The 15,718-nt window shown below is 45.8% G+C and overlaps 1 protein-coding gene, 1 long non-coding RNA gene and 2 pseudogenes across 2 annotated transcripts; 1 reads left to right on the top strand and 3 right to left on the bottom strand.

Annotated features, from left to right (window-relative positions):
• Positions 1-3,291: 3,291 nt before the first annotated feature.
• On the bottom strand, positions 3,292-3,391 carry LOC150065919 (U6 spliceosomal RNA; annotated as a pseudogene).
• A 1,677-nt stretch (positions 3,392-5,068) lies between these two features.
• On the top strand, positions 5,069-6,052 carry LOC150065918 (olfactory receptor 1f45-like). The gene has a single exon (XM_090329204.1). It carries the CDS (start codon positions 5,069-5,071, stop codon positions 6,050-6,052), a length of 984 nt encoding a protein of 327 aa, XP_090185330.1.
• Positions 6,053-6,764: 712 nt separating this feature from the next.
• LOC150065917 (large ribosomal subunit protein eL29 pseudogene) lies at positions 6,765-7,258 on the bottom strand (annotated as a pseudogene).
• Positions 7,259-10,679: 3,421 nt separating this feature from the next.
• On the bottom strand, positions 10,680-15,104 carry LOC150065916 (uncharacterized). Its single transcript, XR_016534808.1, has 3 exons — positions 15,081-15,104; positions 13,377-13,491; positions 10,680-11,810 (listed from the first exon to the last, which is right to left on the bottom strand). It is a non-coding gene; the product is annotated as an uncharacterized LOC150065916 (long non-coding RNA).
• Positions 15,105-15,718: the final 614 nt, after the last annotated feature.

Genomic DNA, 15,718 nt, shown 5'->3' with positions numbered 1-15,718 from the left:
ATAGCAAAATCCCTTTGAATAATTAGTCTACACTAGAAAAAATGAGCGAAATGTAGTAAAAGTCCTGTTGAAGGCATGAGTGCGCTTAAGAGGCAGGAAGCTGAGTAGAGTGGGTGAAGAAAGATGAAGATGATCCAGTACTTTTTGTGCACATGTGAAATTGATACAACGAAGTTTTCTGAGATTGGTTTTGAAAGTGGGAAGTGGGATGAGACTTGACAGAGGAATGAATCTGATCAAGGTGCACTATATAAATATATATGTCAACACAATCTTGAAAGTGTGGGGGATATCCAGGTGATGGTGGCTTCCATCTGCAATCCTACCCACTCAGAAAGCTGAGATCTGAGGATGGCATGGCCCAACAGGAAAATCTGTGAGACTTTTGTCTCTAATTAACTACCCAAAAAGCTGGAAGTGGAGGTATGGCTCAAGTGGTAGAATGATAACCTTAAGAGGGAATAATTCAGAGACAAATGCCTAGACCTTGAGTTCAAGCCCCAGGACCAGCAGAAAAAAGTGTGAGGGGTGAACATTCATAACACATTTGTGTGTTTAAAAATAAGATCAAGAATCTCTCTTAAGTAATCTCAAAATTTTTCAATATAGGAATCGATCTCCTGATATATCTCTTATTTTTCAAAGACTTCTTTAAGGTAGATATTTTTAAGGCTAAAGTTTTGAAATGGATAAACAAAAGGACTAGATTTTACCCAGTAAAGGTTGGAAACAGGAGAGGGTAAGGAATGAAAAAGTTATTGGGGAAACAGGACAATTATTAGATAACAATAATTAGATTTATCCTATTATTGTCATCCAAATCCTCAGATGTAAGTCCAATTAGTTAAATTTCTTGGATTAATTACAGATACTCAATAGTTAAAGGAAAGGAAGAATAAGATGGAGAAATGACTTCCTGAGATGGTGGAATGGGAATCAGTTTCCCCTGTGCTCCTCTTTGTTCAACTGTTAATATTACACAGAGCTGTATGGTTGATGTTCTCCAAAGGTGGACCTTTCCTGTAAGCCCAGTTGCTTCCCAGAGCATATATGAGCTTTGCCTCAATGAGAGCAGGGGCAAAGGATGGAGAATGGATGGGCTCCTGAGTCCCATTTAGTCGCATTGGGTACAGGAAGGGGGAATGATGCAGCCCATTCCAATTAGTGTTTTCTGTGCACACAGCTGGAGCCTCCTGGGGTCAGTGGAATCCCAGTGTGAGTGCATGTGGCTGCTCCTGCTTTGCTGGGATGACACATCCTCAGAAAGATTTTATGGAAAATCATAAGGGACTTCCTAATGAGAAAGAGGGACGTAGCTCTGCTGTGCTGTCTGACTGGGGTATATGAGACTGGCTAGATACAGAGAAGGCTAAGTTTTCACTATGTCTTAAGGTAAGTGAATAGGGAACAGAAAATTATCAATCACATTCTTGAAAAATAGTAGATTCTGCCACCAAAGAGATCCATGGAAGAAGGAGGTACTAATATTATAGTCAATGGAAGCAAAATAATGGAGGAATGGCCAGTTATATAACATAGAAAGATATATTTTTCAAGTGGAAAATAGAGGCTGGGATATAGAATAGAGTCAGTGAAGGTACAGAGAAAATTTGTGTTTTCCAGACATTAGGAATGTATTACAGATGTTTAATGTATTTTGTGAGAGTCTGGAGGATTTGTTTTGAGAAAATGGAAAGAAGTTCCTATTTATACATCTCAGATACAACCTTTGTGATTGATCAGCTTAAGAGGACACTTAAGAACAGCTTAAGAACAGAACTGAGGTCAAGAGGGCACTAAACACACTCTTTCTATTTAGATCTTGATTCGGTGGTAAAGGGAAGTAGCCTATCTGTTGAGGCTTTCATCAAAGAGGAAAGTCAAGAACATTCTCTCTCTCTCTCTCTCTCTCTCTCTCTCTCTCTCTCTCTCTCTCTCTCTCTCTCTCTCTCTCTCTTTCTCTCTCTTCTCTCTCTCTCTCTCTCTCTCTCTCTCTCTCTCTCTCTCTCTCTCTCTCTCTCTCTCTCTCTCTCTCTCTCTCTCTCTCTCTTTCCCCCCCCCCTCTCCCCAGTCATGAAGTTTGAACTCTGGGCCTGGGTGCTGCCCCTGAGCTCTTAAGCTCAAGGCTAGCACTCTACCACTTGACCACAGCACCACTTCCAGTTTTCTGGTGGATAATTGGAGACAAGAGTTTCATGGACTTTTGTGCATGGGTTGGCTTTGAACCGCGATCCTCAGAACTCAACCTCCTGAGTAGGTAGGATTACAGGCATGATATCTGTACACCCCTCTGAACACCTGAGTGTGCCTGTGGCTCCATCTTGAAAGAGCAATGGGGTCTTAAGAACATATCGCTGGAGCTGCATGTACATGGAAGGATACAGGAAAAAAGGAGATCAGACTTGAGAAATGTGAGTTTCCTTTATCTTTTAAGCTCCTGTTTTATACATATGATCAACTAGCTAAAGATGGTCTGAACTGTATGACTGAGGAGATTCAAGAAAACCAAAGTCCAACCAAATGAATTTAGGTTGAGATTCAGGAGAGTTTGGCAGATGCCAGAGTGTCATGGGCGTCTTGGGGCTGTCTGCTGGTGGTCTAGGACGCTGGAGGGGCAGTCGACAGGCGAATGTATGGGTGGAGTAGAAGCTGATTAACCATTCCTCGGGTCATCTCTTGGATGAGGCTCTGAATAAACCTAAGAAGGCATGGGGCAAATAAAAAAAGAAAAGACAAATTAAAATCAAAGGGCCTAAGAAACGTAGCAGCCACCCAGCGAGGGGGCTCTGAAACCAATCCAGGGAAGCCCCCTACTGTTGGTGTTTAAGTTCTTTTAGCTTATTCAGGGCCTGTTCTATTCTACCAAGCCAGATTCATTGATATAATAGCAGCATTGTTCCTGTAAGAATAGGCAGGGCCCCACACTTTTCTGCCTTTAGGTGGTCCAGGGTGGGAGATTTTGAAGAGCAGCCTGTGCTAGGGAGGTGTTTAAGGAGAGGATAAAAGAGGTGGGAGCCCATTGCAAAGGACAGAATGTGGTGGACTGCCTAAAAATAACCAGTCAGAGGGAGACTCTTCCTTTTATTACATATTTTTTCCTATAGTTATTTGACAATTATGTTTTCCCATTCATTTAGACATGCAGCGTGCATCCAAATATCTTCATTTATAGTTAACAGTGAAAGTTGTGTTGGCATTCCCTCTTCATGTCTCTATAGGAAAAGCTTGAGCCAAAAAAAAGACATGAGAATATCATTCCCTGGAAGACTATGTTTTTTCGTTCACTATTTTTATATTATGATATATTTTTGTGTGTCATCCTTGTGTAAGGGCCATGATAATCTTTTCTGTATCATTTCAATTTTAGTATATGTGCTGCCAAAACAAGCACTATGATATATTTTTGAAAGATTTTATTAACACTGATTTTTTACATCATATTCAAATGTCATGTTTAACAAACAAGTATTCAAGAAGAGAATCTTTATATGCGATCACTGGCACATAGATTTTAGAATGTAATTAATCTATATCAATCTATATAACATTATGTCTATAGAGTATATATATCCCATCATAGATATTTATGTCTATGTAGTTCTGTTTATATCTCCAAGACCTTAGATACCCAAATATTGAGTCACCACTCTTGTACTAATTGGATCTGATATCTACATATCAAGGAGACCATGCACCTTTTGTTCCTTTGGTCTTGACTTATCTCACTCAACATGATTTGCTCTAGTTTCATCCACTTCCCAGCAAATGCCATCATTTTATCTTATCTGTTAGCTATGTAGAATTCCACTGTATATATGTACCAGATTTTTTTGTATCCATTCATCTGTAGTAGGGCATCTGCATTATTTCCATCACTTGGCTATTATGAATAGTGAAGAGATGAACAAGGCTGAGCAGGTGTCTTTATCATATCCTTTATGATGCTCAGGGTTGATGCCCAGGAATGATATGGCGGGATCGTAGGGAAGGGCTATTTTCAGGGTTTTTTTTTGTGTGTGGGGGAGTCATGGGGCTTGAACTCTGGACTGGGCACTGTTCCTGAGCTCTTCAGCTAAGGCTACCACCCTACCCTTGAGCCATAGCCCCACTTCCTGTTTTCTAGTGATTAATTGGAGATAAGAGTCTCACAGTTTCATATTGCCCAGGCTGGCTTTGAACCATAATCCTCATATCTCAGCCTCCTGAGTAGCCAGTATTACAGGCATGAGCCACCTTGCCCGGCTATTTTCAGTTTTTTAAGAAACCTCCAAACTGCCTTCCAGAGTGGCTGAACTAGTTTACATTTCCACCTCTTTCTTTACAACCCCGCCAGCATTTGTCATTGTCTGAGTTCAGAATATTTGCCATTCTAATTGGGGTAAGGTGATATCTTAGGGTTGTTTTTATTTGCATTTCCTTTATGACCATGGATGATGAACATTTTCTCATTTTTTTTTTTGCCATTTTAGCCTCTTCCTTTTTTTTTTTTGTGGGTCATGGGGCTTGAACTCAGCCTGGGCACTGTCCCTGAGCTCTTCAGCTCAAGGCTACCACCCTACCCTTGAGCCAAGCCCCACTTCTTGTTTTCTAGAGGTTAATTAGAAACAAGAATCTCAGGTCCTTTTGTGCCTGTGCTGGCTTTGAACCTTGATCCTCAGATCTCAGCCTCCTGAGTAGCTTGGATTACAGGTGTGAGCCACCACACCCAGCTAACCTCTTCTTTAGTCTCTCTTTAGTTCTCTTGCCCATTTAGTGATTGGTTTGTTGGGTTTTGGGGGGAGTAGTTTCTTGAGCTCCCTGTAGATATTGGATATTAAGCATTTCATTGACAACTTATTAACCAATGAATAAAGTCAGTCACTATATTGATGAGTTCTATTCTCAACCCAGCTAAGTTCAGTTGACTTAATGGATCTGGAACATTGCTACTGAAAAAACAAAACAGTTTCTTGATATGTGAAGTGTGGGCCAGATCTTCACTCTAATGTCAGAGACATTTCACATCCTTTTCTGTCTTTTTCAGCATTGATCTTTCCTCTTTACAGGTAAAGTGAACCATGTTGTTTGTATGGCCAGTAGAAACAGGACAGAAGTGACTGAATTTGTCTTACTGGGCTTGTCTAGCTGGTCAGAGATGCAGCCAGTGATTTTTGGAATTGTCCTTACCATGTACCTGATTGCAGTTATGGGCAATGCCTTACTAGTAATTGCTGCTTGCGTAGACCCTAAGCTTCAGACCCCTATGTATTTCCTGCTTAGACAGCTTTCCCTTATTGACATATTTCTAACAACCATCACCGTGCCTCAGATGCTGGTCCACACAGTGGCTGTGAGCCGAACCATTTCCTACAGCCGCTGCATGACACAGTTATTCTTCTTCATGGCTGTAGGCAGCATGGAAGGCCATGTGCTGGCTGCCATGGCATATGACCGCTATGTTGCCATCTGTGACCCCTTAAGGTACTCAGCCATCGTTACCCAGCATCTGTGCCTTCGTATAACATTGACCTCATGGGTGGTGGTCAGCCTTAACAGTCTCCTGTATAGTATGCTGGTGGCCCGTTTAACTTTCTGCGGAAACCGGGTCACTCACTTCTTTTGTGACATCACTCCACTGCTGAAGCTCTCTTGTACTCGACCGGTGGTGAATGAAATGCTAATCTTCACCGAGGGCGTAGCTGTGGTGGTCAGCCCATTCTTCTTCATCTTGGGCTCCTATGCTCGCATAGGAGTTGCCATCGCTCACATGCATTCAGTGGCTGCCCTGCGCAAAGCTCTTTCCACTTGTAGCTCCCACATCCTGGTTGTGCTGCTGCTGTACGGCTCTGTGATTCGCACATACCTCCGGCCATCCTCCAGCTACAATTTGGACCAGGATCGCCAGGTTGCCATCTTCTACACAGTAGTCACCCCAATGCTAAACCCACTCATCTACAGCCTCAGGAACCAGGAAGTAAAAGGAGCCCTGCGAAGGTTTTTCAGAAAACTTTGCAACTCAAGGAGCTTGCGACCAGGATCACAGCCAAATAGAAAATGGCAGCAGGCCTCCTGACACCAGAGGATGATGTTCTACTTGAAAATGCTTCCGATTTATACAAATCACATTCCTGTGGAGTAATCTCAGTGTCGATTCCCCTTCTTTGGATTTGTGAGTCGATGAGTGTTTGTGGTCCCTATTGATTGGTCTAGAATCTCATCACCTTGGAACTGAGGAAATATTCTTAAATCACTACACTTGAAAGATGCTTTATTGTATAATACAGAGGACTATTAAGAGAAATTATAACAAATAAGTATGCCTTGCACATCTTTGATCAGTTTAGTGATAGTGTAAAATAAATATATTGTTTTCCAGAGAGAAGACAGGTAGTTTTCATGGTTTTTTGTTTGTTTGTTTGTTTGTTTGTTTTTGCCAGTCCTGGGGCTTGAACTCAGAGCTTGGGCACTGTCCTTGGGCTTTCTCAAGGCTAGAACTCTCCCACTTGAGCCACAGCACCACTTCCATCTTTTTCTGTGTATGTGAGGAATCAAACCCAGGGTTGTGTGCATGCTGGGCAAGCATTCTACCACTAGGCCACATTCCCGGCCAACAAGGCAATTTTCAATACCTCTATGTATGAATTTTGAATAAACTATGAGTATAACCCTCTCTGGAATTTACTTTTTCCTGCCTTAGGCTTATTGGTAGAAATGACAGTGGTCAGTGGCTCCTCTGAAGGGAGCCACAGCAGTCCTCCAGTCCTCACACTGGCAGACAGAGGTCTTCACTGTGGGGCCTTCACAGGGCTCTGGGCCCCCTTAGAGGCTGGAGTGTGGGCACTCTTAAGGACCAAGGCCTGGGTACTCTTAGGGGCTGCAGCCTGGGCCTGAGCTTGAGTAGCAGCTGGTCCCCGGGCCCTGGCCTGGTGCCAGGTGATGTAGGCACAGATGCGCTTCCCAAGCTTAGGATGGGTGGTGTAGGCGAGTGGCTGGAGCTTGTGCGTGGCCTGCTCAGGGAGCTTGCGTTTGTTGCTCACTACTTTGGGCTTCACCAGGGTCTTTACGGCCTCGGCCCACGCGCTCATGGCCTTAGCATTGTTGGCCTGCATCTTCTTAAAGCCCTTCTTACTGTGCTTCTTAGCAAAACACATGTTCCTCAGAAACTTGGGGTCCACCTCCCCTCCAGAGACTCATATCTTTGTGATTTGGGTTTCTTGATGCCACTTCTGTGCCATTTCCAGGACTGGTTGTGCGTCGTGTGGTTCTTGGACTTGGCCATGTCTGAATCGCCAACCCACAGGAGCCGATGTGCCTAGAAGCAGCAGGGGCTCCGGAGTATTTTTATAGTCTCTCTTTTCAACAGTCTCTCAACTCCTAATAATAAACATTGCAATAATCATCATCATCATCATCATCATTTTAATGCATATAGTGACTGAAATAGTCTCTTAGTGTTACTTAGCACTCCCACATTGACTGAACAGGTTACCCACAACAGATTGGAAGAGAGACTTTAAAGTGTGCTCTAACACCAGAATCAAGCGATCAGATGTGGGTTTTACAGGAAATAAACGTGTTGAGATATATTCTTGTTTCTGATATAATGTATAAGGGAAAATAAAAATGGACAGAGAAAGCACATGGAATGATGTCATTTATTTATACATGAACAACTGTGGAGAATGGAGACTTTGGTGAGGTGAAACATCAGTAACTATATTTCTGCCAAGTTAATTTTATGTTTTATTAAATATTTAAGTAGAGATGTTTCATAGACAGTTTAATATATAATCTTAAGGTTCCTAAGGAAGTCTTATCTGCAGAGAGAAATATCAAACAAACAAAATGTGACATTTAAAGCTGTAAGATGAGCTGTAAAGACAACTGATAAAATATTATAGAAAATACTAGCACTATAGGTGAGTCCTGAGATGGGTGGATCATATAACACTTGAAAATTAGGAAGAGGAGAAAACAGAATAACAAATGAGAGTTGCCATTGGTAGAAGGGGAAGAAGAGGGAATCCATGAGAACAGAAATTAGATTTGACAAAATTTAAACTATTGAAGACTTTGATAAGAGCAATAAAATGTTAGAGAACAATTTCCAGTCTTTTTTTCTTGTATCTCCTAAAAAATTGTTCCATGTGTTTTCATGGTTATGCTGGTGATGAGGGAATATTTTCAGCTTATAACAACAACCTAGTTGGAACACCTCTAATTTAGGTTCAGAAATCCATCCCCTCTAATAAGTTAGATGCACTAGCACATACCTGTGATTCTAGATGGGCAACAAGAATAGGTCAAATGTTCAAGATTCAAGGCTATGTCCAGAACAAAACACAAGGAAGGCCCTGACAGAACAGCAACTGAAGTGTGTTAAAAACGCTGTGAGTGGGTCTCATGGAGTAGATAGCTGTCTAGAAGACAAAAGAGTCTGACTTCAAACTAAATGCACACAAAAGCAAGAGGAGAATTGTGTACTGAAAACGCATTTCTGACTTCTATTTCTATCCTGAGCTTTGTCTCTCAGCTCATTTTTAAGACATTTTCCCAATTGTCCTTTTTCGCCACATTTTCTGGAGCGCTAGCTATGCAGTTTATCAAAGAACTGCCACGTGATGATTGGTTCTCATAAGATTTCCTCCCTGTTTCTGGATATCTGATTACCTTGGCTTTTAGTGTGATCTCCTATTGACTTTTGTTGTTGTTGTTGGTTGTGGGACTTGATCTCAGGGCCTGGGCGCTGTCCCTGAGCTCTTCAGCGCAAGGCTACCGCCCTACCCCTTGAGTCACATTGCCACTTCTGATTTCCTAGTAGTTAATTATAGATAAGTGTCTCGTGGACTTTAGTGCCTGGGCTGGCTTTGAACAGCCATCCTCAGATCTCAGCTTCCTAAATAGCTAGGATTACAGGTGTGAGCCACCACACCCACTTCTTATTCTTTGAAGTTGATTCAATAACTTTGTGTCGATTGATGTCATTCATTTTGAAAATACTAGTCCTTGACTATAATTCTCCACTTTTTCCCCTTTTCTTTGGGAAAAAATCATGGAATCTATTTGGCGGGTTCATCTGGTGGTATTTCAACAGAAACTCCGGTTCTCAGCAGAACCTGTTTCATTTGCTGTCATTCTTACCTTTCTGTTCTTTAGACAGAATTTCAGCTCCTTTCTCTTCATAGTATGGATGCTTCTGCTGCTTCAGTGTGCTGCAGAATTCCCTTCCTATTTCCTCTTAGTTCTTGTCTATGTATCCAGGAGTTTTGGTCCCAGCCCCTCTCTTCTGTCACCTTATTGAAATTCTCCTGGGCTGAAATGTCCTGCTCCTAATTTCCCGGGCTACTTACTTGGTGGCTTCCTGGACTTCTACAAGTCACTCACTGAGCATGACTGAAGCAGGTACTTTGCTGTCTTTAATAAAGCAGCCCAATGTTGAGATCCCTCAGGAATAGCTATCATCCAAATCTCATGGGTAAATATTGTAAGGAACTTCAGGAAGTGGAAATGAGTTTTATTACTGTTTAGTTTTCCTTATTGTCTTTGAGTGTGTAAGGGGAGAGAGAGAAACAGAGAGAAAGAAGGCAAACGTGCAGTAATGATATTAGCCACTGTGAACTCTATGACCTGAGATTGTGAGGGAAGGAGTGGCATTCTCCATAAAAGAACGTGGTCTTTGTCTGACATATAGCTACAACCAGTTTTCAGCATTTTAAAAGATTCTCTCCAATAAGTAAAAATGATAAAAACCAAACCATTATCTCTGTGGAGGAGCCATTCTCACCTTTTTAGGCTATACAATTGTACAGAAGTGAACACTTGAGTGTTACAATGTAGTGAGTTGGGAAATGTGATGGTCAGTCCCCAGGAATTAGTTCAGTGCTTCATTGAAAGCTTTATCTCCAACTTACATGGAGACATTTGTAAACCATTTTTGTCATACTTGGATCCTGGTTGAGTATATTCAGAGAATTTTCTACTCTGTTATCTGCTCAGCACTGAATAACGAGATCCCACATCTCAGTCTTCTCAGAATCAAAAAGCAGTGCATCTCTGCATCTGTGACTGACTCAGGCAAAAAGCGGTTGACTCTCAGAATTTAGCATTTGGCTGCTTTCAGGCCCAGCACTAGCTCTGGTATTCATAGTCAAATAGAGAAGAGAGCCTTAGGGACATTACTGCTAGGGCTGGTTTTGAGCACAACCTCTTGAGTAGACAGCTCCCTCACCCTTACATTAAACAACAAGCAATTCTTCAACTCTGTCCATTAGCTACAGTAAAGGCAGCAGTAGCTGACCTCATAAAGAACTACTGAGGTGACTACGTCTTATCACCTTGAGGAGTCAAACTGAGCCCTCCCACATCCACCTGCCTCGCTGGTCTGCCCTAAGGATGTTGGCTGATTCCCTGGCCACACTGCGATTTCATCATTCCTCCTATGCTAATAGGCCAGAAATTGTGATTTCTTGAGACATGCAGTATAGTGAAAGTGAAGCAAACCCCAGTGCTCAGAGTAGTGTGGGCATGCTCACCCTTCAGTGGTGGACAAGAATGGTGCATTGCATTCCCTACATCTGCCTAAAGTCCACTGTCATCCCGTCCAGTTCTTTTTTCACAGCACATGCGCATGCTTCTCATTCACACTCAGGATCCAGGAAGAACACTACCATGAGCAGAATCTAGTAGAAAAAGTTTTTTTTTTTACATTGTCCTATCATTACTCAAAACCAGTCTGTGTACAATTTGTGTTCAATCCTATGAAGCCATCCAGACCTGAAATAGTGAAGATCTCTTTTGGTCTCCTGGGGCAGGTATGCTATCTGTGAGTTGAGTGGAAAAAGTCCTGTACAAAGGCATCGTGCTAGAAGCACTGTGTTCCGTGAATGGAGAGCGAGGGCAAGGTCTACCAGAGGCCTTTCCTCTAGGAGGTTTGGAGGGCTGGGACTTGGAGAGCTCCACATTCACTTCTTCTCCGTCAACCCTCCTGGCAATCTCTAGTGCACCTTGTCAAAGTTGGGAATAGCAGAAATGTAGGGAAGGGAAGAGCTAAAGACTTTCAACGGAAAGTCAACCTAGAGAGGGTAGAGTGGCTTGGTGAAGGCATGCATTTTGGGGCTCACAGGAGGGGCTGTTGGACATGAATCTGGTCAGAAATGATGAATGCCCTGATGAATGCCAATAGAGAGGAGGGTAGAGGCAGGACGGCACACACATTGCTCCAACCAAAAGCCCTCTGCTTCTCTAGTCAAGTGCAGAGGACACTTGAAGCACTGAGAGGGAGTCTCTGGAGGGCAGGCCAGTCTCTCTAGTATCAGCTCTCATTCTCGTGGAAGGAGAACTTTGGGGATGAAAGGTACTTATTTGGATCCTAGAGTTGGTCTGTGTCATCTGGGGAGGGTTTTCTAGGAAGGATGGTGAGGTTTTCCTGGATGGAAGGGCAAGCGAAGTAACATGTGCCTGGATATTTTGCCAGAAGCTTGTGTAGCTCAGTGGGGATCTGCTAGGAAGGAGCTGATGGGGTCTTGGATTTAGAATTCCAGGAAGGTGGCTCCTGGACCACAGAGCCACTGTGGCGTGGATTGTGGAGAAAAGATGGAGTTTTGAGGATGCAAGGCAAGGGGTGGGTAGGGTGTGGCCTGGGCCAGTGTAGTCCAAGGCAGGACTTGTTCAGTGTCTGACCCTTCTTCTCTTGGAGGGAGGAAGGATAAAGGTGACTCGACGCTTGTTCTTGGTTCTCTGTGGGGAGGTCCACTCTTGAAGGATTAAATCACATTGGTCCAAGGACTTGCTTGGGTCTGTCACATGGAAGGTTTCAGGAATCCCCAGATCTGCTGGAGAAAGGACAGAGAGATGGTCAGCAGTCCTTTTGGGGACTGCCACACACCAAATGTGTGAGAAGCTCCTGCAGAGCAGGAATGAGCCAGCATGTCGCCAGACCCTCAGTCCAGTGCCAGGAGTCCTCATGACCTGGGACCCCTGGGTCATGCCAGTTCTGGCTGTGAGAGCACACGGGATTCCCTTCTGCCCTCAATGCTGTGTGGTTCAGGCTCTCCAGGCACAGCCAGCTTTGCAGAATGCACAGCACCTCCCTGGAGCCCTGTTCTCCTGCCAACAAGGATGGCTGCTAGCACCACCACAAAGCAGGACTAGACTCGGCCCCCCAGAACCCTATGCATTGTGAGACCTTCCATGCAAGGAGCCCTAAACCCTCAACAAGCCATGACTCTCCTGCTCCACAGTGACCTGTGTCCATGACTGTCCTATCAAGTAAGTCTAGAGTGTACTCGGCTCCTGCCTGCCTTGTGGAGTCTCTTTCACATTCATGAGCTTTGCCAGGGATCTGATTTGATTTCTGAGAAGAAGAGAACACATTGCCAACAGACAGCGGAAAGGTTCAGGAAGTTAACAAAGGGTTCATGACACACCAGGGACAATCAATGCTCATCACTGAAATCCAAGCACCTGCTTGGGTCTTGAGGCCAGTGAAAAGACAACTGAACAATGAGCACATGCACATTTCTCTTGTACTCCTCAAACACATGATGTGTTTCAATGCCTGTCTCGGTCTCTTTTGCTGTCTTGCTGCCCATCTGATTTTCTCCCTCACTATCCCTTTTCCTATGTCTCTAAACTGCTTTTCTGTATTTGTGTGTGTGCCTGTGCCTCTGTGTGTGCGTTTGTGTGTGTGTGTGTGTGTGTGTGTGTGTGTGTGTGTGTGGCTATGTGTCTGTCACCCTCCTATGCCATTTTGTACTCTGCACTTGGCTGTGAATCCTAGTGACAGATATGGTTTGCACTTTTCCAGAGATCTCTGAGATCTCCCTAGTTCATTCTGGGTCTGCACCTGGACTTGATTCTGTTCCAAATTCTCTGTCTACAACTCTAAATGTTGTTGTGCAAGTGTATTTCTGTTGGCTGCCACTTGATGGATTGTGGCTCTGATGTTTGGTGGAGTCAGTTTAGATGTTGGAGCTGTGAAGGGGCATCTTCTTTCCAGCTCAAGGGAGAGAGATCAAGGGTTTTGAGGGCGCTAGGCAAGTGGTTTTGCAGTGTGAGATTTTTTCTGAAGGCCTGTTTCCCATGTGATCAAGAAGTAGAAAAGTGTGTTGTAGTGAGGGCTTGTCTGCTGGCAGCTATAAGCACTGCCTCCAATTTGATGTGTGTCTGTGGTGCGTCTCCCTCTCCAAGCAGGGACGTTAGGGCAGGGCAGGGCTGTGCAAGGGCTGACATATGCAGCAGAAGAGGGGAAATGATGAAGCGCTGGCCATGCAGTACCCACTGGAGGCTGAGTGTGCCCAGTGGCCACCCTTGTGGCTCTGCCCCTAGCCCTGCGGCTGAGCCAGGTCCCCATCTGCATCCCCTCCTGTCATTTTCCTGGATGTCTGCATGGCACTTACTCAGATCCTCAGAAGCAAACTGTACCAGCTGCAAGCCTTTGGGTTTTTGCCGGTGCAGCCAGTGTTCCTCTGGGGCCTTTGGGATGACGTCCCTTGGCTCCTCCTGCTTGTTGACCTGCATCCAAATAGGAGAGAATTCATCAGGTGAAGTGTCCAGAATGTGTGTCTTCACTTAAGTCAGTGTCCAAGGATCCTCTGGACACCATGCAATGCACAGCAGAGGAATCCTCCATGTGGGGGCTTGTGGGGGTTTCTGGTCTTCCGATTTGAACATGGTCTCCATGAGGCAAGGATGGGCCTTGCCCACTGTCCTCAGCAGTGTGCCCCCCTGAGCACCTCCCAGCCTGAACCCCTTTATTTCTTTTGACTCTGGGCAAGGAAATCAAGTGTGCCTTTCTAGTGGACTCATCAGAGCCACTCGTGGAAACCAAAGAGAGGGAGGAGACCCAGATCCAGGGCCCCAGTTCCTCCTGCCACCTGGCCTGCTCTGGTCTGGAGGTGGTAGAGGACACCACCTGGATCCTTGTCTCTGTCTCCTGAGGCACTGAGCTGGACAGAAAGGAAGAGAAAGCTTCCCAACTCCTGGTGTAATGGCTAGTATAATTGTAGTTTTGAGAGGACTGGCAGGGTGGAGTGTTCTGGACTCGTGATGAGGAAGCATGAGGCAGCAGAGTTCACCCAGGACTCCTGCTCTGCTCAGCTCTTGGAAAAGGCAAGCGGCTTCTCCTCAGCTGGGCCAGTCCACTTGGAAACAAATTGTGCTATATGCAGGTGCTCAGCAGCAAGAGCCCTGCCCTGCTGACTAGTTGTGAGGCCCCCAGGTGGATTGTGGCTGGGCTGGCCAAGCACAGTTTCCTTGTGCAGCCTACTAGCAGTGTCTGAGAGAGCAGATTGTGGCATGGAAATGGACTAGATTCCCTGGGAGGGCCCTGCTCCCAACTCCAAGCTGTAGCTCATTCCTCCTCTCAGGAAAGTGAAGAAGGTCAGGGGTAGACTCTTCCTAAGGCAGATAAGGACTTCCTTGCTTTCTCCCTTTTTCTTCCCTCAGGACTCCTCAGGGTGCCCAGTGTGCTCTTATTCTTGCCTGGTGGAAGGGCCACCATTCCTCCCTCCTCCCTGTCAGCAGAGGCCCTAGGCGCTGTCCTGTGCCTCCAGCATGCTGGGTTTCTTACTGTGCACTCCAGGTCATGTTGTGGAGGGAAGGGATTGGACATGGAGAAGTGCACAGGGCTGTGCACTGGCTTGTAGAAGACATGAGTGGCATGCCATTGTGCCCCACTCAGCAGGATGCCTCCCTCCTGGCACATTCCCTGTGTGGCAGGCAAGCTCCCCATGAGGACGCAGGAGTCTTCCCCCTGCTTGTTACCCAGAGGCATGGGGGAGCCGCTGCTGCCCACTCCTGAGGCCCAGCTCTGGCTGCTGCCTGTGGTGGCCTCAGGTGTGCTGGAGGCTGAAGGGAAGGCTGGGCTGCTGCATGCCCCGTGTCTCTGTGCAGTCCCTGAAGATGACAGGGAGGCACAGGCCCCCATCTGCAGAAACAACCACATCAGGACAGGGGTTGAAATACATGGTTGCCCGAGCCTGGAAGGATACCTGGAACTTTTCCAAACACTGTGTGCATGAGAGTGTGTTTGTGGGGGTGAATGTGCCCACACGTATTTGCTTAGGTGTGCGGACTGCTCTGTCAGGTCCCCTTGCATGTACCTCTAGTTGTCCAGGTAGTAGGACAGGAGTGGAGGGGTGGGGTGTCACTGGTTCGTGGTGAGAGCAGGATTCTCCCTGGAGGCTGCTGCGTGATTGGTTGCGGGACCCCCCAGGGCAGTGTGCACTGGTGTGGGAGGGTTCTTCAGCTGTGTCCAGGTTGCTGCTTCCTGGGTCAGGGCCAGGCTGGACCTGCCCCCGGGATGCGCAGTGAGAGCTGCCACTGAAACAGAAGTGAGTGTTGTGGGCCTGGGGCTTCAGAATAAGAAGGGCTTGCTGGAGGGATTTCCCCGACGCCACCCCAGACTCTGCTCCCCACTACCCTGCTTGCCTGCTGCTCCCTTGGAGGATCTTTCCAATCCCCATTTCCCAAAGTCACCCCCACCCCCGATGGAGGAATGGATGCAGAGACAAGCAAGGGAGCACGGTGAGTCCCAGAGAGCTGATGCCTCTGGGCCCAACAAGGGGAAGTCAGCGTCAGCCTCTGGGTCTCCCCATTCCTTGCCCAGCATCTTGTGGGCTCCAGTCCCCGGAACCCATGCATTGACTTCTTGCTGGCCTTCCTTTTGCCTGAGATCTTGTGTGTAGGTAGGCTGGGGTTGGCACTCTGCTTATGGGGATCCAGCTCCCAGGAGAGCTCA

This window comes from Megascapheus bottae, chromosome 3 (assembly GCF_031878675.1).
Source record: "Megascapheus bottae isolate mThoBot1 chromosome 3, mThoBot2.hap1, whole genome shotgun sequence".
Classification (NCBI taxonomy): Eukaryota; Metazoa; Chordata; class Mammalia; order Rodentia; family Geomyidae; genus Megascapheus; species Megascapheus bottae.
This window is presented reverse-complemented; position numbering and strand designations above follow the sequence as displayed.